The sequence below is a fragment of the Gymnoscopelus microlampas genome, assembly GCF_963454915.1.
Source record: "Gymnoscopelus microlampas genome assembly, chromosome: 17".
Taxonomy (NCBI): domain Eukaryota; kingdom Metazoa; phylum Chordata; class Actinopteri; order Myctophiformes; family Myctophidae; genus Gymnoscopelus; species Gymnoscopelus microlampas.
Window position 1 is genome coordinate 6,340,480 of NC_139954.1, and position 26,165 is coordinate 6,366,644.

Here is a 26,165-nt window from a genome sequence, read left to right on the forward strand (position 1 = left end):
TAGAAAAACAGCACTTTAGTGACATTGTAAAAACATGCCCTCCGCCTCATTATCATAACACAACAGGTGTGGGCATGAGGAGGAGGAGGGACTAGGACAGGTGGTTGGTGCTAAGGTGGTGGAGGAGGTGCTAAGGTGAGAACCAGGTATACTTAATGAACTGGAGGCGTGTCCACATAAAAACATAATTTTAACAATTTCTGTACACTTCTTTGAAAAAAATCTTCCTCCTAGTATAACCATAATACCTAATGTTTATGTTTTAGGGGGGAAAAAATCACTGAAAATCACGGCACCTCGTCTTTAAGTATATTTTTATACCAATACTTTTGTGCCTTTACTCAAGTAAATTTTGAATTCCAGACTTTTACTTGTAACAGAGTATTTCTACATTGCAGTATTGATACTTTTACCACTTAAGTAAAACATTTGAGTACTTTTGACACGACACACCACAATGTGTACGTGTGTGTGTGTGTGTGTGTGTGTGTGTGTGTGTGTGTGTGTGTGTGTGTGTGTGTGTGTGTGTGTGTGTGTGTGTGTGTGTGTGTGTGTGTGTGTGTGTGTGTGTGTGTGTGTGTGTGTGTGTGTGTGTGTGTGCGTGTGCATGTGTGTGTGCATGCATATAACAGTGCGATCACAGCCCCTGGTTCTGGCTAGCTTACCTCACCTGGGAAGACTTCACTCTTTCAATAAAAGAGCAACATGGAAGGAGACAGGAGGAGGAACAGAGGGAGTGAGCGGAGGGACGGTGGGGTTAATCTGCTCCTCACCGGGTCAGCTCTGCCTATTGCCTAGTAAACAGAGCCTCTCGGGTTGCAACAGCCCCTGAACTCGCTTATCCCCCCCAAATGTCACGTTGAGATTGAAATCAGGGTGTCTAATAGCGGAGATTAGATGGAGCACTCCGAAGCAGCGGGGAGAGGAGAGCGCAGATGGCGTCGGAGAGCGCCGAAATGTCACACCGCAGAACAGACGACAGAACCTCAACTGTGCGGAAGAAATGGGGAGGGAGAGGGAGAGGGAGAGAGAGAGAGAGAGAGGGAGAGGGAGAGAGAGGTGACATAGTGTTATGTTGTGTTCACACGGCCAGATACAAAGCTACAGTCTACCATTCATTTTCAATGGAAGCCAGTGACATGAAGATACGAAGCGACAGCCAGTATTAGCTACAGAGCTACAAAACTAGCCTGGAAACCATACAAATCTGCCATTGCAAAAGAAAATTGCCCCCCCCCCCCCCCCCCCCCCCCCCCCGCTCAGTTGTGATTGGATTTTACTCCCTCCGAAATAGTGATCAGGACCCAGTATGCAAATATGGGGCGGGTTTACCACCGGAGGAATTTTTTAACCCATTGTGACCTAAAGCCGATTCTACATCTCAACAGTTTTCTGAAAAACGTATGTTTCTATATCAGTGGTGCTCAAACTTTTTCATGTCAAGGACCCCCAAAATTATATGTATTTGGCCGCGGACCCCCATCAAAATATGTTGTTCCAGGGACCCCCAGAAGCAAAGATTTGAGTTAAAAATGTTCGCTTTAAAAATATATGTATTCAAAGATTTGCACACATTTTCACGAATTTTCAAAAAATAGCAGATCTACAAGCTCGTAGCTATGAGCTTGCAGATCTGCTATTTTTGAATAGCCCAAAGTGTAAAATAATGCTTTTTATCTCAAATCTAAAAATGGCACAGTTCCAGGTCTCAATGGGTTAATTCGCCCCTTGGAAATGCAGGTTCCACACAGAGAGTCCAGACTAATATCTACACAGTGATATTAGTTTGGCCATGCCAGGCTACTACAAAACCACCAATTGTTGTTCCACTCATCTTCTCTCTTCACACAATTCTCGCTTGTAACGGAGCGAAAACTAATTACTTCCATCAGCTTGTTCCCTGTTCTGTTCAACCCCAGGCTTTATATTTTCCTTCATATTTTTTTCTCGCTCGTCGGACGCATCATGACGTCAGCGGACGTGTCGATCAACACCGGCGGTGGAAAAGGTTTTGTTTTACTTAAGTAGAAGTATCAATACTGCAATATAGAAATACTCTGTTACAAGTAAAAGTCTGGAATTCAAAATGTACTTGAGTAAAAGTACAAACGTATTGGCATCAACATGTACTTAAAGTACCAAAAGTACAAGTACTCATTAGACAGAATGTCCCATTTCACAAGTTTTCAAATGTATGCAAATCTTTTGAAAATAGTCGATCTACAAGCTCACAATGCGTCGCATCGCGACGCATTGTGAGCTTGTAGATCGACTATTTTCAAATGGCCGAAATGTATATAGGGTTGAAATGGCTATTGTAATTGGAAATACTCCAGTAAAGTAAAAAATCCTCAAAAGTGTACTTAAGTACAGTACTTGAGTAAATGTACTTGTTACTTTAGACCACTGCCCCCATCAGCTTGTTCCCTGTTCTTTTCAACCCCAGACTTTATTATTTTCCTACATATTTTTTTCTCAATGAAGGTGTCGATCAACACTTCAACAACGACGCAGTGACAGACACACTGCGTCACTTTGTATCTTCTGTAGCTGGCAGTTTTGAACGCAGCATTAAAACAGATCAGATATACCTCAATTAATCCTGAGGGTAGTTGTCAACTTTGTCATAGCAGCACTGCAGTAAGGCTGAAACAAAAATAAAGGTAAGAGTAGAGAACAACTACAGAGAAGTGCTAGTAACATACATTTACCAAAATAATATAAAAGACAGTATGAAGATGACTTAAAGGAGCACTTCACGTATTACTGCTGTCGGGCAGAAACCTCTTTTTGTGTTTCATAGGCCTGAGGGTGAGGGGGCACCAGACCGCCCACCCAGAACTAACCTAAACTAGGAACCTGGCTCTCCATTCGAACCAGGGTACCGACTCTTTTTTTTATTTAAAAAAAATACAAAATCTGTTCATTGGGTTTTTTAAAGATGTTTTTCCTCCCATGTGAGGTCATCATATGCAATGCATGAATACCCCTCATTTCCCATCTGTCCACCCGCTGTTCCTCCCACCCACCCACTCTTCCCAGATGCAGAGACAACATTGCAAGAGAACAAAGAACTAAAAATCAAAAGTATATAAATATAAAATATGAATAAAACAATGATGATAATAAAAATAGAAAATAGATGTTTTTGTTAGTGGTAATAGTATTAACGATAACAATGACCTCAACAACAGTAACAGTGTTTCAGCAGGCATGGGTAAACGTTCGTGGTGGAACTGATTTTGGTAATTAAAGCATGCCTAATACAAGTGGCATACAGAAAAATCATACAAAAACTCATTTAGCCTTAATCCCTTTATAAATTGAGTCAATCTGTTGCGGATTGAGGAGAGATAATTAAATAGGAGAGAGGAACAGAAAGGAGAGAGAAAGAATTAAGACAGAAAAATATATAAAGCGGGGTGCACGTGTGTGTGTGTGTGTGTGTGTGTCTGTGCGTGTGTGTGCGTGCGTGCGTGCGTGTGTGTACCAGTTTGCACGTACAATGCATAATCCTATGTGTTCGCCATTCCCCAATACAAATATCGCTTTCCTCCGGAACCACTGTCAAGGTCTGAGGCATCCATGTTTGATTGTACGTTCTCAAAGAAGCGTTAAGTGAAAGGGTTCCCACTCTTAACACATCGGGTGCCAGCATTTTTTCATAACAACTTACCGTGGGTGCCAGCATTCTCCCCATTGACTGCGCTTTGCTGTTTAGACTCTGCGACGAGCAAATCCACGTTAAAAAAAAGCATCCATTCATGTTGCGGATGACCCTGGCTACATCCTGGATCGATAACATTTCACTCGCAAGTTACAACGGGGACGGATCGCGCATCGCGCATGGCCGGTTTTTCCACACCGGAAACAGATTCGGAGATATAGGCGTTTTAAAGAAGGAAATAGACAGGAAGCGGATGGGAGCCATGTTTTTGTTTCCGGTGATCTATCTGGCCCTTCCTTCTCAGGATCACAATGGGTACTCCCAGAGCTGCGAAAACGAAACGAAACGAAAAAAACAAAAAGACTAAAAACACGGTTCAGACCGTGAGCGGCACCAAAGCGCTACTCTGTGAAAACACGGTTCAGACCGTGTTCGGCACCCGATGTGTTAAGCAGGTGTTTTGCCTGAAAGCAACGGTGTGCCCACTTATTACTCGGCTACTTACAGTACAAACTAAATCAATAATCTGTCACAAAATATTGATATAGAAATGATTTCATTTAGCGCACACATTTTCCGTATCCATAGCGACATGAAAAGAGGCAGAACGCTGGTCTGTTATCAGCTAATAACAGAAGGCCTTGATCGACCAATTAGAATCGGGTATTCCACAAAGCTGTGTGATAATGATACTGACATTGTAGGGACCTGCTAATGCGTCTGTGTGAATAGAATAGACAGACAGAACTGTCTTTGCCTCTGCACATGCTTTTCTTCAATTGTGCAGCGTATTAGATTATTATGGCAATTGTGTTTGTGTGTGTGTGTGGGGGGGGGGGAGGCTGTTGCGTGTGTGTGTGTGTGGGGGGGGGGGCTGTTAGGGTGGACGTGAGGCCATGTCTGTTTCAGTGGTGGAAAAAGTACTCAAATGTTTGACTTAAGTAAAATGACTCTGTTACAAGTAAAAGTCCGGAATTCAAAATTTACTTGAGTAAAAGTACAAAAGTATTGGTTTCAAGATGTACTTTAAGTACATGTTTGAAAATAGCAGATCTACAAGCTCACAACGTGTCGCGATGCGATGCGTTGTGAGCTTGCAGATCGGCTAATTTCTAATAGCCAAGGTATAAAATAGGGTCAAAGTGGTTAATGTATGTTTTAATGTAATCATGTATATGTGCAAAGTAACTAGTAACTAAAGTTTTCAAATCATCGTGGTGGAGTAAAAGTACAATGTTTGCCTCTGAGATGTACTGGAGTAGGAGTAAAAGTACTGAAAACTGGAAATACTCCAGTAAAGTAAAAGCACCTCAAAATTGTACAGTACTTGATTAAATTGACTTAGTTACTTTACACCACTCGTCTGTTTAGAGGTAGTCCAACATTTTAACATTTAACAAACACTTTTTTGAGATTTTTCAAGTGGCACCTGATCCAGAAAAGGTAGAGGAACCACTGCGGTAGTATAGGGTTTAATAAAAAGTATACCTTTATGTGTTTAATAAAAAGTATACCTTTTTTGTGTTGTTTACTTGATCTAAGTGACTGTCATAACATGTCCCTCGTTGTGATGACACTCTAATCCCATTGGCCGCCGCCTCCTCTGCTGCTTGAGATCCTAGCACTCTGCTGTCACCGAGGATAAGCACCACCTGCTAAATGTCAACGCCTGTAAATTAAAGAAAGACCACATGGGAGAGGAGAGGAGAGGAGGAGGAGAGGAGAGGAGAGGAGAGGAGAGGAGAGGAGAGGAGAGGAGAGGAGAGGAGAGGAGAGGAGAGGAGAGCAGAGAGGTCCTTGTTCTTGAGGACCCTGAAGTGTGGTGTGTGCGTGTGTATGTGCGTGCGTGCTTGCTTGCTTGCGTGCATGTCAAGCTGAGCTGAGCTTTTTTTAGAAACTCAATATTGTCTGCTTTCGATCAAAAATGCTTTTTTTGGGGGGAAATATCAGATCCTCAAGACCTTGTAGCTTGTAAGTGTCTCGTGTTTATTGCCATGTTTGCGACTTAAATCGATACATCTATTATTGAAGATGTGCGTTACTTGTATATTCATGCTTCACACCTGGCAACGTTGTTCTTTTTATTACTTTTGTCATGTACGACAGCATTGCTTGGATGTGTGACTAACCGTGGACATGAACTCGGTATAATCTCACTTGTCACACGATACTGTTTGCCGTATCATTTTTCTTGCATTCCCGCACATATTGACAAGCTGGCTTTTTATCATCAAGTGTTGCACAGGGAGAACATCTTCAGTATCATGTAGCATTTACTTCCATCTTTCCCCAGGTGTAATGTGACAAACGATAGCATCTACATACAGTACATGAGCCATAGCTGGGCCTCGGCGCCACTGCCTCGTCTGACTGTCTTTCTGAAACTGTCTCTCCCTACCTGTCTCCCTGAACCGGTCTCTATACTTGCCTGTCAATCTGTCTTATCATCCGGTCTCTCCCTGCCTGTATGCAGATGCACACTAAAACCCTTAGTATTAAAGGAGTACTTCACCCATTTTCAACCGTATCTTCATATACAGGTCCTCACTAATGCTCATTATAAGATGGCATCATTTCTTATAATGGATTGAAAGTGGGTGAAGTGGTCCTTTAGTTTAACACTCAGAGCTACAAACAGTAACACTGGGGATTTTCACTGTGTGGCTTTCAGTGCAGAGAGAAAAAGCAATACGTTATATTTGTATTCTTTTTTTTTTTCTATATCAGCGAACAGGGATAATCTCCCCGACTGGGATGGGATTGAAGATAGGGGGCTTGGGTGCTGGCTGTTTTTTTTTTTTTGCAGGTTATCTCTTCTATGTTTCCATATCGTTGCTGTCGGGCAGAAACCTTGTATCTCCATATTTCATTTTATTTCGTTTTATATTTTGTTTTGTTTTATTTTTATAAAATATTGCGAACATAGCAGATCCACTAGATCGGCAATTTTTGCTATTAAAACATTTATAAAGTGAAAGTGGTTAAGTGTGTCTGTTGATTTTATAATTATCAAACCAATGAAAAGTATTAAGAAGAGATTGTGACTAAATAACTACATTGGATCCGCTGGAACACAGGTTATTTTTTTCCATTTCTTGAAAAGTAACCGTTTCGTACATACAAGGTTTCTACCCGTCAGCGACAATACGCAGTAAGTACTTTCCCAGGCTATCTTCTCCCTGTCCGCCTCGCCTCGCCTCGCCTCGCCTCGCCACCGCCTGCCCGCCTACCATCATCTTCCACGGCGAATATCTCATCATGGCATCCATCACCTTCCAAACATTTTGATTGTCAAGAGCTGAACTATTCTGCAACATTTGTTGATGTTGGTTCTGCAAGTAAATGCTGCAGAATTGTGCTCCTCTTGGGATCGCTGCTCCGCCGAGAGAGAGGAGGAGAGGAGAGGAGCGCCATGCCATCACCACTGCTGCCTAGGACAGGGTTTCTCTCAAAGTGGGTGCCCATGCCGTGGCACCCTAGGGTGCCGTGACGCAAGTCCAGGGGTGCTCTGCAGTCTAATACTTTGATAATAGTTGGAATTGATCAATATCACTTCAGTATAACCATTTAGACTAGGGATGTTCGATATTGACTTTTGTTTTTACTGATATCCGATATACAGTACCGATATTTGTCCAACTCCTAATTTCCGATACCGATATCTGGCCTATTTGACAGTGCAGAAGCATAATTGCTCTGATGCCTACAGCATTAACGAGCGTCAACGACCATCAGCTGGACACAGACACACACACACCTGCCCTCTGCAGTGCTCTAATTTGAAAGTGACTGGAGCCTGACTCATTTCTCTGCAAAAGCCCTGGAATATTATGGAATATGATTAAGGATTACTGTGATTATGGTAAGCTCACATTTCATTTCATATCACACACACACACACACACACACACACACACACACACACACACACACACACACACACACACACACACACACACACACACACACACACACACACACACACCATGCAGTAAGAACCTGTTGCATTGTACTTGGTGTGTACTTTATCCATCTACACCAAATCTCTTCACCAAAAATAGCACATTTACAAGCTCATAGCAACGCAACTGCATACATCCATGCATGCACGTGGCATTTAGTGTGAATACATATGGAAACATTTCTACACCTACACCCTCCTGTTGTTATAATAATAATAAGTTATTATTATTGTTATTTTATTTTTTAAATATAATTTGCCAATATATGGCAAGTATATGCAGAATATATGCTGCATATATGCCATATTCAGGTTCATATATGTGTATACATAGGAACTATGTCTCATATATAGCTTATACTGTATATGTCCACATATATGCCACATATATGGATATATGTACATTATATGTAGAGACATATATGCAGGCGGCCAATTTCGAATATGTCACATATATTATAACCATATGTTACATATATGAAAAAATATATGTTCATATATTTCCTTTGCCCCCCCACCCCCCCCCCCCCCTGCTAGCAGAGGCAAAAATCGCCTATGGATACATCAGAGCGATTACTTTATCTTTACACCTACACACAATGACATATACATGAAAATGTATGGTACACTTACTTGCATATACCCCCATATACACACATGCATGCATAATGCAACACCCACTCACATAATTGTCTGTACATGCAAACATGATCACACATACCCCTATACATGTGGTGAATTAGCAGTAACGTACTGTGTGTGTGTGTGTGTGTGTGTGTGTGTGTGTGTGTGTGTGTGTGTGTGCGCGTGCGTGTGCGGCAGGACCATTATTGCACACTTTCAACGTATCATGTTTGACAGATAATGTTTGTTTGTTTGCGCGTTTTCACAGCGGAGCAGAATGGATCTGATATGTCCTTGGTTAGCCCGATCGATAGCTGTGTCATGGCGTAAGTCCTCTGTAAGCACAAACAGCCATTAAGACTGACTAAACCCTTTTTAAAAGTCTAGCTGACAAAGCAAACAAACAAAAAGGATGGCTGCTGCTCCGTCTAATGAAAGGAGAAGCCCTGAGTGGCGACCATGTCTGATCTACTGTCTTTAACAAGCTCTCCAATGTACGTGTGCTGTGTCTACAGCAGTGGTTCTCAAAGTGGGGTCCGGGGACCCCCAGGGGTCCTTTTGGGGGGGTTGCAGGGGTCCCCTTTATCCATACGTTGGCTATTTAAAAATAGCAGATCTACAATCTACATGAAGATATTGAATAATTTCGATAATTTGTTTTAACATAAATCTTCTCTTCTGGGGATCCCTGGCAAAACAGTTTCAGATTGGGGTCCGTGGCCAAATACATATCAATTTGTGGGTCCTTGAAACATTGATGTACGGCATAGTTATTACGGCATAGTCATGACCATTTGGGGTCTCAGGGGGTGGAATTTGCCACCCTCTAGTGTTCACATTTAACCTCAAATTAAGTTATTTTATGCATTTCCTTTTTTTTTGCAGATTAATCTGATTTCAGATCCACATGTGACACATGTTATAGAGATATGTGTTTTCATGCATGTCTGCAGCCATACATGTATAAACCACGTTCACCCTGGCATCCCTATTTTTGGCATTTCATTACAGGCGAACATTCTTCATCCTCCCAAAAGAGCGAAACTAGTGGATCTACAAGCTCACAAGATCCACTATTTTCGCCATTTTGGAAATGAGGCTTAAAACTGCACTATGTAAACTTTCCTCTGACATAGTTGCCTCTGAGATGTAGTGGAGTTGAAGTAAAAGTACTGAAAATTGGAAATACTTGAGTATGTGTAGTTACTTTCCGCCACTGGTTGTGCTTTGGGCGGGATACTGCGATGACCGTGTGATCTTTCCTTTTTTTATTCTGCATATTGCAGACATTTGTATTTATAGGTGTATACTATTCCTGTTCATGTATTGGTTGTTGTTTGGTTTGTCTTGTTTTCTTCCCTTTGCATCACTGAATCCTGTACTTTTCCTAACGCTGTAACTGTAACTGCTGTGCTGCCCCCCCCCCCCGGCATCAATAAAAGCTCCATCTATGTGAGGCTGTTTAAAAGTCCAGCTGCTGCTCACGGCTCTGAGGCCCCTGAATGGGCCCCATTAGTCTGCGCAATATTTGGAAATGGAAAATGCATTTTCACGTTTGATATCGCTTTTCACCATATTTCTATCAATATGGCCTTGGCCTTGTCAGAGCTCATTAACCTTGGACTCTAGAATCCAACCCGAGACCCCCCCACAGAGCTCTGGGATACAGCACTGCTGTGTTATATCTACTATTTTTCTGTCTTACATCGATCTCTCTGTCTTTTTCCACCCAGAACTTTGCTAATTAACCTTGTGCTGAGAACAGTGATGATACATAGCAGACCTGCTTCTGCTGGAGTTAACCCAATGAAATTTGGAAAACATCTGTCATTTTAGATTGTAGCGTTGGCTATTCAAAAATCACACCCGGTGTGAAGAGAGCGGTGCATCCTTGTGTTGCAATCAGCTGCAGCTGTTGAGGCCGTGCTCAAACGGACAGACGGACGGACGGACGGACGGACCCACACACACGGTCAAGTGTAGGAGTGGCTGGCACCACTCAAAAATAGCAGATGTATAAGCTCACAGCGCGTCACTTCGTGCCGCGCTGTGAGCTTATACATCTCCTATTTTTGGACATTTTCGAAAGATCCTGGAAGTGTGAGAAACTACTGATTTTTTGGGACCACCAGGGTAGGGATGACCGGGTCGAAACATTTGCAGGACAGTAGGAACCGTTTTCTTTTTTCGGTACAATGGGGGACGGAATCAGATCAGATGGCCAATAATAATAATGTATTCATTTGTTATTAAAATGATCCCTGGCTACTAAGCCATATACTGTATGCCTTAACACATTATAATTGCCCTCTATAACTCAAATAAGATAAAAAAAAAACACATATTTGATTTATTTAAGAAACAGTTCATCTTTTACTCAAGAGGGGCAATGCCCGTCGCAAGTTGATGATGTCATTTGTCCATGTGTGGTCTAGCCCTATGGAATGTATGGAATGCAGGTGCTAAAACAACCTATTTAAAATATTGATATTAACCTTAGGAAGTGTTAAGTTTTTTTTTGTTTTCACATGCATTCCATACATTCCATAGGGCTAGAACAACTGCATGGACAAATGACAGCATCAACTTGTGAAGGGCATTGAACCTATTGACTGAAAGATGAACTATGTAAGGTGTTTTTAATTTAGCATTTTCGTTGTAGAGGACAATTATAATGTATTACGGTATATTTGGCTTATAAACCAGGGATCCTTTTAAATACCTTGCTGTCATATTCGACCTGCAGGCTGTAGCCTAGGGGCATATTTCAAGTAAGTTATTTAAAAATGTATCCCATGCCGGAAAAGAGACAAAGAGAGACTTAACAGCAGAAAGCCTATGCACTCAGGATATAGGCTTACATTGTTGCATTTTGAATCGTTGCTTTTGAAGCAAGCTTGTAAATGAACTGTGTGTCCTTAACTTGATTGGGTACATTAACTTGCGGTATTCTATTTTAGTAGAGGCTATACAGAGGTGTCAAACTCCTCTTCATTAGATCAACGCTGCAGCGGTTCCTTTAATCAGTGCTTGTGACCATCAGTTTGTTTGTGACCATCAATGTGTTTGTGACTGTGATATTTTAAGACATTCATTTATTCACATTTGCGCTTGTCTGCTTGAGCAGTGCTGTCTGTCCAGTGTCCACTTAGTTTAACCCGTTTATTTGATCACAACAGTTTATATATACATATGCAGGTTAGTTCTTTCCATGGGAAAGTTTACATTTAGTTGTTGTGCCGGTAAGGTAAGAAACCCTAGGGTAGAGTACCTCACCGTTTTACATTATATACTAACAAGTAAGCCGCGCAAACGCGGGAAGCGAACGCAGCTGGAAAATAACAATAAGAAGAATGTTTTGGGGCAAACTGTTCTCAAACTAAGGCGTTTTCAACTTGCCATCCGGCCTGAAATATGCACAAATGACATGGAATTCTTAGATATCCCAATAGATGAACTTGTGTAGATGCTTGTAGATGTGTTATTTTTGACTGTCGCTGTTATATTTTTCTCAGAGGAGTGTAATTAGTCACCCAGGGGCACAGGCGAATTTCAGCCACACTGTAGTGCATGCAGGCAATGAGAGCCTGAGTCACGTGGGGGCAGCCAATGAGAGTGTGAGTCACATGGGGGCGCGGCTGCACACATACTGCACACACACAGAGACACACAGACAGCACGGTTTCATAGTAGGCTCCACTTTCATAGTAGGCTCCTTCCGCTGCGTTCACAATTAATTATTTAATATAAATTAATATATAAAAAAATAAAAAACATATGATAAAGAAAATAAGACAAACAATAATTATAAAGTACATACTGAAGTAGGTTGTGACGGAGTCTGGTTAAGAAGAATAGGTACTAGCCCACACAATGTTACAGTAGGTTAGGTAAGGATATAATAGGCTGTATGTAGTATAACGTTATTAAACAGGCTCTATTTAGATTTTGAAACTTTCTTTGTTACCTGGTCGATATGTTCTTTCCAGCAGTATTTCTCATCAACCATTATTCCCCAAAATGCGGTGGAGGCTACTCTACTTATTTCAACTAGACCATACCCGGTCGACGCATCCGTGGAGGGATATGCGCACAGGATCTGGCAACCCGGGAGGCAGTTCGTTCCATAGCTGGGCAGCCCCGTAACCATGGCGACAGTGTTTGACACAAAAACGCTAATAAGAAGCTGAGATTTGGTGAAATTGAAAAACGGGCTTCACAGTTAAGTTCAGATGGTAATGGTCAATGGCTGTGTGCAAAATCAGAGCAATTGCTCCAGCCACTGAGGAGAACCGGGTAGCTTCACGTACTCACGTACTCACCTACTCACCACTACAGACAGAGGTTACTAGAATTATAGTAGGATACCCATTTCATCCTACCAGAGAATATTATAAACTTATTTTTTTTATATATTGAATGACAGTTTGTTAAGTTTGGAGAGTATAGGAGACCTTGATTCGTTTAATTAATAATGGTATTGACATTTTTGTGGGAAAGGATGGCGCTTGTGTCGTCGGTGAACAGGATGGAAAACATGGTATTAGATGCTGCAGGAAGATCGTTTATATAAATGAGAAATAACAGTGGGCCAAGAATCAAACCATTCAATCCGCGAACGCATCTGTGTCATTTTAAGATTTCTTTGGCTATTAAAAAATAGCAGATCTACAAGCTCATATATGAGCTTGTAGATCTGCTATTTTTTTTTTAATCAAGAACATTTGTGCAAATCTTTGAATATATACATATATTTTTTTAAAGCAAACATTTGTAACTCAAATCTTTGCTTCTGGGGGGTCCCTGGAACAAAACATTTTGAGATTGGTGGTCCGCGGCCAAATACATATAAAAAAAATGTGTCCGCTGACCCCCATCTCAAAACATGTTGTTCCAGGGACCCCCAGAAGCACAGATCGGAGTTAAAAATGTTCGTTTTAAAACATATATTATACATGTATTCAAAGATTTGCACACATTTTCCACAACCAAATAAATGTTAAAGACGGGGTGCCGTGATTTTCAGTGACCCCCCCCCCCCCCCCCCCCCCTAAAACATAATCATCAGGTATTATGGTTATACTAGGAGGAAGATTTTTTTCAAAAAAGTGTACAGAAATTGTTAAAATTATGTTTTTATGTGGACACGCCTCCAGTTCATTAAGTATAACTGGTTCTCACCTTAGCACCTCCTCCACCACCTTGGCACCACCCACCTGTCCCAGTCCCTCCTCCTCCTCATGCCCACACCTGTTGTGTTATGATAATGAGGGGGAGGGTATGTTTTTACTATGTCACTAAAGCGCTGTTTCTCTATTGGCACGTTTGACCCTCAAGGTTTCAGCCTCCAGGCAGAAACTCAAAATAGTCAGAGAAGACATAAAACCACCACCAGGGGGCTTAATGAAGTTCTATCAACCTCATAGACACATGAAAAACAGAAAAAAATGCAAAACCATGGCACCACCTCAGCACCTCTTTAAAGTGACACAGATGCGTTCCCGGTCTTAAATGGATTAACCCCTTGAACACCTTGGTAGTATAGCATCCTCTGCCCCCATCCCTCCCCTCCTTCCTCTGTAAATATACCTGTTGATACTACTGTTGAGTTTTCCACCAACATGTATTGTATTGTCTTGGATTATGTATCAGTGTAAATGAGGGTCCCAGAGAACTAGAGATAAACTTTGTATCAGATGGGGGTCCGTGTGGCCTAATACATATCGAACTGGGGGTCCTAAAAAATGAAAAGGGTCACAAAGGTTGCAGGCTTTATCAAAGACGAAAGGGAACGATGAAGAAACAGTGTAATAGAGATGCATCATGGAATGGAAGTGGATTTGCCAGTGAGACTAATTGTCTGCACAATATTTGGAAAATGTATTTTCATGTTTAGATATCGCTATTACAACATTCCGGGAAAATATTGCAATATCATTTTTCTATCAATATTGTCTTGGCTCCTACCATTATTATCACAGACTGCCGCAGAACTTCCTCTCCTCTCCTCCTTTCCTCCTTGAAATTAAAAATGTTCAGAGTCACTGCTATACCCGTAAAAAATCTTCTCTTATATCGGGGTCCCTGGCATGTTTTTACAAATGGGGGTCCGCGGGCTGTTGAGTGTCAATTTGGGGGGTCCTATAGACAGAACTTTGACAACCCCTGGTCTAGGGGATGGGGGCTTAGAGTTTAGCCTGGTAACCCCCCCTCCCTCTGGAAATCTCATTTGCATTTGATTTCAGGAAGGAGTCTGGGATTGCACAGGGAGTAGAGCTGCCCGGTCGCTGCGTTTGCAAACCAATGATGATCCCTGCTAGGGGCGGGATCATCCAATCACCTGCCAAGTATCTTGAAAAACTGAAACACTGTTTGTCATCGATTCTGCTACCGTCTCTCAGATGGAAGTAGGCTGTGAAACAAAATGTGTGTCGCAAGCTTCTTCCATTTGATGGAGTCAGGTTAGTTAGAGTTATGCCTGATTAATAATATTTTTTGTATTTTATTTTTTTATCAGGAAGGAGAAACAACGTTACAATAAGGTTAGACTGAAGAAGACCTTTGTCCATCAATCGACTTTGAGGCTTAATAGAGGTCAGGGGTACGCTGAGCGGTGGACATTGCCCTTGTCTTAATGTTTTTATGTATGCCATTTATTTTGTTGTGTTTCTGTGGTATGTGTGTATTACAGTACGTTTTGCATACATGGCGGCTGGGTCACATTTCAGTGTGAGCTGATAATAAAGTAATATCCTAATTGTATCGTATAGTATCGTATCGTATACTTGGTTGCACGCCGGTTGTCACCCACCCCAAAATAGCCGATCACGGTCAGACAGACTGCGCCCGGGTTGCTCCGAGGTCAGAGAGGAGGGCTCCCCGGGGCTGCCTGGAGAACAGGTGCAGGTGATTACGGTGCATGGGATGCAGTTCAGGTCACTGCCAGGCCTGTGGAAAGAGTGAAGGGCGTGGGCCTCTAGCAGAGGTTAATGACACCCGCTGGCCTTGATGCGCTGGAGGCAATGTCACTCATGACGAATACACGCGCACACACACACACACACACACAGGCATAAACACACACACACACACACACACACACACACACACACACACACACACACACACAGGCATAAACACACACACACACACACACACACACACACACACACACACACACACACACACACACACACACACACACACACACACACACACACACACACACACACACACACACACACACACACACACACACACACACACACACACAGGCATGCACGCACGCACGCACACACATTTGTATTACTATGCTTGTGAGGACAAGTGTCATTTGTCCTCACAAGTCATTTTTACGTCATTTTACAATATTTAGCATTTTTTTGCCCTAACCCTAAAGCCGTTTTACAGCTGTGCAAATATACTAAATCAGGCATAACTCTAACCTCAAACCCTAGACCTAACTTCTGAATGTGTAATCCTAATCCTAACCCCAACCTGAATCTTCTTCCTAATTGTATAAGCATAACTCTAAGAAATATGTTTTAACCATGAAAAACAACCATTCCTCTTTTGAAAACCAGGAAAACTCTCAATGTATTTCTCAAATGTTGCTATACTTGTAGGGACGTGTGTGTGTGTGTGTGTGTGTGTGTGTGTGTGTGTGTGTGTGTGTGTGTGTGTGTGTGTGTGTGTGTGTGTGTGTGTGTGTGTGTGTGTGTGTGTGTGTGTGTGTGTGTGTGTGTGTGTGTGTGTGTGTGTGTGTGTGTGTGTGTGTGTGTGTGTCCGTCCAGCACGTGAGTGTGTTAAAGCTTGTCCTAATGGCCTCCATTTGTTGCACATGTCCATGGTGTCCTCCCTGCACTGCCATTTATCACACACACACACACACACACACACACACACACACACACACACACTCTGTCAGTACTTGAAGGTGAAGGCCTTGTGTTACTTTGTTAAATCGATGAGCTCGCTGACACTTCTCTCCAGGCACAAGTCGTTCTCTCTCTCTCTCTACTTTCTCTCTTTCTTCCTCTATCAATCTCTCTCTTTTGTCCCAGACCCTCTTCTCTCGCTCTGTTCCTTCTCTTTCTTATCTCTTTTCTCTCTCTCTCTCTCTCTCTCTCTCTCTCTCTCTCTCTCTCTCTCTGTTTTTACTTATTTCTCTCTCTGATGTGTGTGTGCGCACAGTCATGCATTCATTTTTGCGTGTGTGTGTGTGTGTGTTGCTCCCTGAGGCCCAGACGGTGCAGACAGCAGACAGCTGATTTAGACACGATGCATCTGCGATACAATGAAGACACGTAAAGATAAAAAAAACACTGTCTGGACAGACGGACAGGAGGGGACTGACAGACTGGGACACAAAGAGACCACAGGGACAGACGAACAAGGAGGAGACTGACAGACTGGGACACAAAGAGACCACAGGGACAGACAGGACAAGGAGGGGACTGACAGACTGGGACACAAAGAGACCACAGGGACAGACGAACAAGGAGGAGACTGACAGACTGGGACACAAAGAGACCACAGGGAGGAGGACTGACAGAGTGAGACAGATGGCTCTTTTGGACTCTACAAGAACTAAGTGAACCGTGAAGAACTTCACAGGTTCTGGGTTTGATTCCATTCCACCACGGCTCAGTTTCAGACACACTTCTCAGAACCTTGAACTTGGGTCCACCTCGGGAAGGGGTACAGAATATAGGTTACCCCCCCCCGCCTCCCCCTTCAGTAGTTGTCGTGATTATAATGGACAGCCTCACCTTGTCATCTGCTGCCTACACGTCATGTTTGTTTATATTTAATTTATCCACTATATACAGTATGCATATTCTGATCATGATGCATATTTAACGTCACCATCAACACCACTGTCACCATGTAAAATAGTTACTTTATATTACAGTATATAATGCACAGTGGAACGGCATGTTGTAATAACTATAGGTCACTACATAAAGACGGGGTGCCGTGATTTTCAGTGATTTTTTTCCCCCCTTAAAACATAATCATCAGGTATTATGGTTATACTAGGAGGAAGATGTTTTTCAAAAAAGTGTGCAGAAATTGTTAAAATTATGTTTTTATGTGGACACGCCTCCAGTTCATTAAGTATACCTGGTTCTCACCTTAGCACCCCCTCCACCACCTTAGCACCACCCACCTGTACTAGTCCCTCCTCCTCCTCATGCCCACACCTGTTGTGTTATGATAATGAGAGGGAGGGTATAATTTTACTGTGTCATTAAAGTGCTGTTTCTCTATTGGCACGTTTGACCCTCAAGGTTTCAGCCTCCAGGTAGAAACTCAAAATAGTCAGAGAAGACATAAAACACCATAAAAACACCACCAGGGGGGCTTAATGAAGTTCTATCAACCTCATAATCAAAACAGAGCCAGAAGACATCCTCGGGACAGGTGGACGGGGGCTGACAGACTGGCACAGAGTTTAGGTTCTCAAAGAGCACCCCCAGGGTCCCTTACTGGTCCATTTGGTTCCATTTGTAGACTCTCAGAGTTAAATAGAGGATATTACAGTATCAAATGAGGGTCTGCGGAGCGTGGACTAATGCACATCAAACTTGAGGGTCCAAAATGGTTGATAATAACTGACCCATGTCTCTCTGTGTGTCTCTCTCCTTACAGCATGCCATCCAGGCTTCTACAAGGCGTTTGCGGGGAACATCAAGTGCTCCAAGTGTCCCCCACACAGCTACAGCTACGGCCTGGGCGCCGCCATCTGTCACTGCGAGAAAGGCTTCTTCAGGGCCGAGAAGGACCCGCCCACCATGGCCTGCACACGTGAGTAATAATAATAACAACAATAGTACACTTTAAACCAATAAACACGACACGACAGGCATGTTGTAGCCTACTTAACAGAAGAAGTCACAACTCAAGATATAAATCAATAGGCTTAACAACAGATAGAAAACCAAGATAAATGAAAACTGCAAGGGTTGGTGGTTGAAAGCACCTTTGTAACATTCCTTTAGTTTTTCAAGAGACGCACTTTGGAATGGAAAAAAGACTGTTTATCACATTGGAAACTAATTTGTCAAGGTTTTAAACGTCTGAGGAAGAGCCTGGTCGCATGTGGGAGCAGCAATACGGGTGTGCGGGTTTTTCATTCTAATATACTTTAAAGAAAGAAATACCATCACATTTTTACAATAATGTTACATTAAGTGTTTAATATTAACTAGTCCATACCCGTGGGGGGATATGCGCACATGATCTGGCAACCCGGGAGGCAGTTCACAGAAACGCTTATAAACAGCTGAGATTTGTTGAAATCGAAAAAAACGGGCTTCGCTGTTCCGTGCACATGGTAAGGGTCAATTGCAATATCCTCACGGCCCACAGGTTGAGAATCACTGATGTTAGGGGACAGCCGCACCCCCACACACACACACACACACACACGCACGCGCACGCACACACACATTTTATGCATTCATAGATAGATGCCCCTAAACTGGATTTGCCTTACCTCAAGAAATCAGGGAAGCGAGTCCGGTCTAAACATCGCTAAGTGCCGGTTAAAAACTTCAATCTCTTCAATTTGGCTTTTCATTAGCATTTTCTCAGACAAATGATTAGCTTTTTAATTAGTCAAATGTATTTATATGGCAGATTTCATTTGACAGGCATAGACTCATTAGACTAATTAGCAGTTTATCTATGCTACTTTCTCTGCTGATTTAATTGTATTGATCAATTATGTTTTAGACAGACAGACAGACAGACAGACAGAGACATTCTGGTGCCTCGGCTTGTGCAGGTGAATTGAATGCCAACTTGATTTTGACAGCAAATTTTGATTTAGTTTTAGTCATAGTCTTTTGAATAAAATTCCATTTTGTTTTTCTCGTATTTTAGTCATCTGAAATGTTTTAGTTTTTGTCTAGTTTTAGTCGACTAAATACCATAATATCATAGTTAACTAAATCTACAGTTGATTTTAGTCGACTAAAATGTATGTTGGCGGTGCCTTGATGGCGTCGTAATGGCTGATTTAACACTTGACTTGGTTGCATGCTGAAAATAGCCGATCTACAAGCTCACAACGTGTCGCACTGTGACGCGTTGTGAGCTTGTAGATCTGCTATTTTCAGAGCGCAACACCGGAGCGCAACCAAACATAACATGACTTGTCTTCGTTCTCCTGGATCTCTTCTCCACTATTTTTTATTTGTTCACGAAATTGTCAATATATTTAGTCATAGTTTTAGTCATCATCACGTTTATTAAACCAAAAGGGCATTTTTCACTTCAGGATACCAATGGTATCCAATCAGGAGAGAGAACTCTCACAGGATACAGGATACACGAGTCCAATATGGAAGTGATGAAATAAATAAATGAGTGGACGAAATTGGAACTGGAACAATAAATAACAATAAAATTAAAGCTGATTGGGCACTACTCTCTCCTGGATTTGCTGTAATTGGCAACCCACCTGAAATGTGTTTGTGTTTATTAAAGAGCTGGAAAGACGGGTAGAGCCCTGTTACTGAACAAACTTTCTATAGCAATGATTACTTATCAGAATATGTAGTGCTTTAACCTTTCGACAACAACGACAAAAAAACATTTTGTTTTAACCAAGAAATATCACTTACCATACCTTTAAGCCATTAAGATCGGGAACGCATACTGTGTAATTATAGATGTTTATCTACAGTATAACCATTATTTTATACTTTGGGCTATTCAAAAATAGCAGATCTATAAGCTCGTAGCGCGGCTCCGAGTGCCGCGCTACGAGCTTGTAGATCTGCTATTTTTTTTAAATCTTGGGACATTTTTTGCAAATCTTTTCTTTTACTTTCAAATCTTTGCTTCTGGGAGGTCCCTGGAACAAAAATATTTAAAAAATGTTCGCTTTAAAGAATTTATATTCAAAGATTTGCACACATGTTCACGATTTTTTTTTTTTAAATAGCAGATCTACAAGCTCATGGCGCGGCACCGAGTGCATGAGCTTGTATATCTGCTCTTTTTGAATAGCCTAAAGAAGTCTAAAATGACATCGGATACTTTCCCGGTTTAAATGGGTTAAGCAGTTATCCCCAAATAAAAGTATAGAGGCCTATATATGCTTTGCTTGTGGAGCAGACAGCAGGCTCTGTAAGAAGCGATAGAGGCCCTGCAGTCACGTATACTCACAGGCTTTGATGTGTGTTCCAAATAAGAGCGCCAGGGCTCAGCGTTTTCCCTCTGCGACATGGTATGAGTGCATGAGAGCTCCGTCTCTCTCTCTCGCAGACACGTTGAGCCCTTTGTGTACCTTTTAACATATACGTCTTGCTAGTCGATGCAGACTTTATACTCGAGGCAACAAAAACCCACAATTCATGGCATTTGTGTGATGTGAGAACTCAAGTTCACCTCGCCTCAACTTGACTCAACCCGGAGAGAACCCGGGGAAATGACAGGCGAAGGGCAGAGGCATCCTTTCAAATAAATGAATACAAATATGGAAGGGGCTGGAAACGGTAATTCATTATGATTTAGTCTCCTTTTGTTGTTTTTGGACTACCAGGATGTACACTACAGAACTGTGACAGATGCGTTTTAGGGATACGTATTTTGATACTTTTATTCACATACATATTCACATTTACTGCACATAACATCAGTCTCATATTCACTGTTGACCGTGTATATACTGCATACTACTTTAACCATCACTTAAACAACACTGATGATACGTCCCAGGTGCATCCATGTGATGTTTTTTTTTATACATATTCATGAATATACACATTGGTGATGGATTGTACATTTATACTTATATCTACTGATGGAATATACATGTTAATTCAGTAACACCCTAGATGTCTAGTATTAGACTCTTTATATTCTAACTTTACTCTTATCTCTCTACTCTTAACTGCAATGGCCGTAAGAGTGAAACACGGGCTTCAGTAGCTATACTGTATCTTCTGTTTCACTCTTACTACTGTCGCTGCTACGAAACCTGACTTTCCACACCGGGATCAATAAAGGTTGATCGTATCTTATCTCACAGGAATGTTCATCTTCTATCAATCAACTCACATTTTTAATGAAAGAATGAAACCAAACCAAACAAAACAGAATGAAATAGCAAAGATTAAAGCCGAAAGATAAAAAAAAAAACTTCGCAATCAAATACAAAGTTTATACTGTAGATGAAGCAAAGCAACACAAAACAAAATAAACTTTACAACTACAGCATATCATTGTAAAAATCGGTCTGCACACTATACAATTCAATTCCTTGGGCCTCATTACCGTGAAAGATATTGCCAAAGTGCCTAAGTAAAAAAGTGAGACTATGTGGCTCTCTGTTTGAGAGTCCAACCTTTCTCTATATGCTTACTCTGCAAACATCTTGGATTGCAAACTCACTGCACGGCCACTTTGACTTGGCTTTGTCTCACCGTTAAAGAAAAAAGACAAACTACTCACTTTCCCCCTCGGGAGAGCGTCGTAGACGTGGGCCCCCGCGGGCGGGGACCGTCTCAAACGGCTAAATGGCTTTTTAATTAACCCATTAAAACCGGGAACGCATCTGTGTAACCACTTAAACCATTATTTTAGACTTTGGCTATTCAAAAAGATACCTACAAGCTCATAGCGCGGCACCAAGTGCCGCGCTATGAGCTTGTAGATCTGCTATTTTTTTTTAAATTTGTAAACATTTGGTGCAAAAGGTGCACAATTTGATGCATCTTTGAATGTATGTATTTTTTAAAGCAAACATTTTTAACTCAAATCTTTGCTTCTGGGGATTCTACAAATGTCTTCTAAATCCTAATTATTATTTTTGTGTTTCTTTTTACTTATGTTGCTATAATACCAGTGGTTCTCAAACTTTTTCATGTCAAGGACCCCCAAAATTATATGTACTTGGTCGCGGACCCCCATCTCAAAATATTTTGTTCCAGGGAACCCCAGAAGCAAAGATTTGAGCTAAAAATGTATATATTCAAAGAATGGCACACATTTTCAAGATTCTTTTTTTCCCCAAAAATAGCAGATCTACAAGCTCATAGCGCGGCACTCGGTGCCGCGCTATGAGCTTGTAGATCTGCTATTTTTGAATGGCCAAAGAAATAAAAACGACACCGATGCTTTCCCGGTCTTAATGGGTTAAAGGAGAATTAGTCCGGGGGTAAACTGCGATTTAATGCAAATATGAAGTCGTAACGACGGCCCGTGAATCACGGACGAAGACGTGGCGGCGAGACAAAGGATCGCAATCCATCATGGGAGTTCCTAACCTTCCCTTTCTCACGCTAGATAAGACCCTGGCAGCGGGAATGGAGCTGGGGCCATGGCGGCCCCGCTATCATCCCCCCCCCCCCCCCCCCCCCCTGGCTGGCAGTCACTGGAAAGACCTCTGCAACGATCGGCCCGCTTTCTGCAGAAAAGCCAGCGAAGGGATCGGACTAGTCCTTCAGAGATAGGCGCGCGGTCAAAGTGTTAAACATGTATCTTTTGCGATTTTGCGACGCACACGCGCACACACACACACACACACACACACACACACACACACACACACACACACACACAAATACACACACACACACACACACACACACACACACACACACACACACACACATACACATACACACAGAGAGAGAAAGGATTTATGTTCACGAGGGATATGGGGTAATGCCATGTGTCACACCTTAACCCATTAAGACCTGGAACTGTGTCATTTTTTGATTTGAGCTAAAAGGCGTTATTTACACTTTGGGCTATTCAAAAATAGCAGATATACAAGCTCATAGCGCGGCACCAAGTGCCGCGCTATGAGCTTGTAGATCTGCTATTTTTGAAAATTTGTGAAAATGTGTGCACATCTTTGAATAAATAAATTTTTAAAGCGAACATTTTTAACTCAAATCTTTGCTTCTGGGGGGTCCCTGGAACAAAATATTTTGATGGGGGTCCGCGGCCAAATTCATATCATTTTGGGGGTCCTTGACATGAAAAAGATTGAGCACCACTGATATAGAAACATATGTTTTTCAGAATACTGTTGAGATTTAGGAGACATGTAGAATCGGCTTCAGGTCTCAATGGGTTAAGGTTTTGTGCCTGTGAAATCTGAGCGGGAGAAAGCCACACCCGCTAAGCTGTTGTGAAGGTGTATGGAAAGTACACGGTGGGATTTTGGCAGCGGTTTCCAGATAAGCATACTGTATGGCTTGCAGAGCATACATGTGAGCGGAGCGGGTGGAAATGCCGCACGGCGCTCCAGGGGGGCTGGTTTCACGCTCGCTATTTGCTCATGTTGACCCCCCCGCGCTCCGCTCCCCGTTGATTTTCGCACCTCTCGCTCCATGCTCCGCTCAAACCGGGCCACTCAACAGTAAAAAAAATCACACCCAGTGTGAGTAAGCGGTGCCTACTCTGTTTGATGAGTGTGTGCTGTCATTCAGTTGGTACAAATCTATTTGATGTGTGGGCGCTGGCATTCAAACTGGTATTGAGGCGGTACTAAAAGAGTATTTGTGTTAGTATTATTTACTCATTTGAAGTACTCTTAAGTATTGATACTCAATGGATTTACTTGAAAGTATTTTTAATCACTTTATTAACCTAAGTATTTTTTACAGATTTGTACAACTTTTAAGTATTTTTACTCTTTTTATCAACTTTTAGGTATTTTTACTCTTTTATCAACTTTTAAGTATTTTTACTCATTTTGAGTACTTTTAAGTATTTTTACTCAGTTTGAGTACTCTGAAGTATTTTTACTCAAGGTATTTGCCCCGCCGGGGCGGCTTGGAGCGGCAGGCGGTCCTCGCTCCGAGTAGCGCGCCAACCTTTTTATAAACCAGCTCCACGCTCGCGTCAAAATCGCGCCGCTTCGCTCGCGCTCGCGCTCCGCTCACGTGCTCTGATGGCTTGGGCTTCCCACCGACATCCCACTGACTTCCTTTTGAAGTGGTCAGAGTTCACACCTGTATGTGTGCTTTGTGTCAGGGCTTATTAGTTCAGAGGGACGGCTGTGCCCACTGGGGGGGTGACGAGACCGATATCGTTTTAGCCGAGGGGGTTGAAATTGTCAAATATTTGTTCCACTTAGTGACATTAGGCCTGTTAACCCTTTTAAGACCGGGAACGCATCTGTGTGTCATTTTTAGATTTCTTTGGCTATTCAAAAATAGCAGATATACAAGCTCATAGCGCGGCACCGAGTGCCGCGCTATGAGCTTGTAGATCTGCTATTTTTAGAAAAATCGTGAAAATGTGTGCAAATCTTTGAATATAAATATATATATATATATATATATATATATATATATATATATATATATATATATATATATATATATATATATTTTTTTTTTATTATTATTATTATTTTTTTGATTTGATTGATTGAAATTTTTATTAGGCAAAAGAATGTAAAACAACACAGTTACATTTATAATACTTTTGTCTAAAAGGTCCGACCAAAAAAGTCCTTGCGGACTTGTTTCCGTTGGGGTCCTTGAATTAATTTCATAGACATATATAGCAACCAAACAGTTCAGAAATCAACATAAAAATACAGAGGAAAAAAAATACCACTATGTACAAAAAAGCATGAAAAAAAAAAATATATATATATATATACAAAAAAAGGGGGGGGGTCGTCTGTCTACAGGGAAACTGGTACTAGCTCCTCTTTTGGCCTCCAGAAAGATGAGTTTTTAGGGCTGTTTTGAATGAGCCCAGCGAACTGCATTTTTTGAGGGATGGGGTTAGACTATATATACATTTTTAACTCAAATCTTTGCTTCTGGGGCGTCCCTTGAACAAAATATTTTGAGATGGGGGGTCCACGGCCAAATACATATCATTTCGATTTCGGGGGTCCTTGACATGAAACAAATTTGAGTTTTATAGCAACATAAGTTTTTTCAAAAAACTGTTGGGATTTAGAATACATTTTTAGAATCCCCCAGAAGCAAAGATTTGAGTTAAAAATGTTAGCTTTAAGAAAAATATATTCAAAGATTTGCACACATTTTCACGATAAAAATAAATAAATAGCAGATCTACAAGCTCATAGCACGGCACTCGGTGTGTCAAACAAAAAATCGCGACAAACCGGAAAGACGTCTCACCCCAAAATAGGTCCGTCCTATAAAATCCTTGATGTGGCGTAGTTTAGCTTATTTTTTAAATATAAATGTGAGTGTACTTTCCGGAGACTATTTAGCGTCTGTATTATCCGTATTATCCCACGGGGAAATTCTATTCCATTTAAATAGGGATTGGGGAACCAAAACAAAGCGGCACCACAGGGGTCTGTGGGGATATGTTTTATCCCTGCTTCTGGTGGCCAGACTGAATTATATGCATTTATTTCCTTTTGGGAAATGAAGACTGACAATTTAACAATTTAACAATTCATAAATCAATTAATTGACCCTTGACCTTTTCTCTCTCAGGACATTTGAGCCTAAACTGTCAGCTTCACACACGCACGCACGCACGCACGCACACACGCACACGCACACGCACACACACACACACACACACACACACACACACACACACACACACACACACACACACACACACGCAGTATCTCATAATGCAATGCAGTAATAATGTTGTGTGTTACAGGATGAACCCGTACTGATTTATTGATCTTCCTCTAGTGCCACTTTTAATGCAAAAAATGTCTACTTGTGAACTGTTTTAAATGCAATTGTGTAGCTTTTTAATCACGGTGCTTAATTTGCGTTCACTTTACCGCGTTTGCTGTAATGAATATATAAATGACACCCCACCACCCCATCCTGCAATTCTGGAACTCATTAAACAAACTAATTGTAACCAACCAGAAGTATTAATAATGATATCATTGTAAAATTGGCAATGTATTTATTTAACCCATTA

At 41.7% G+C, this 26,165-nt stretch overlaps 1 protein-coding gene across 1 annotated transcript in view; it reads left to right on the forward strand.

The window, feature by feature from the left end:
* LOC311064133 (ephrin type-A receptor 6-like) overlaps nt 1-26,165 on the forward strand; it is a gene marked incomplete at both ends in the record, with an annotated part of 409,840 nt that overhangs the window by 203,402 nt on the left and 180,273 nt on the right. The window contains one exon of the mRNA XM_084083900.1: nt 17,907-18,062. Within this exon, the coding sequence (XP_083940026.1) occupies nt 17,907-18,062 (156 nt within the window). The remainder of the gene's footprint in view (nt 1-17,906; nt 18,063-26,165) is intronic.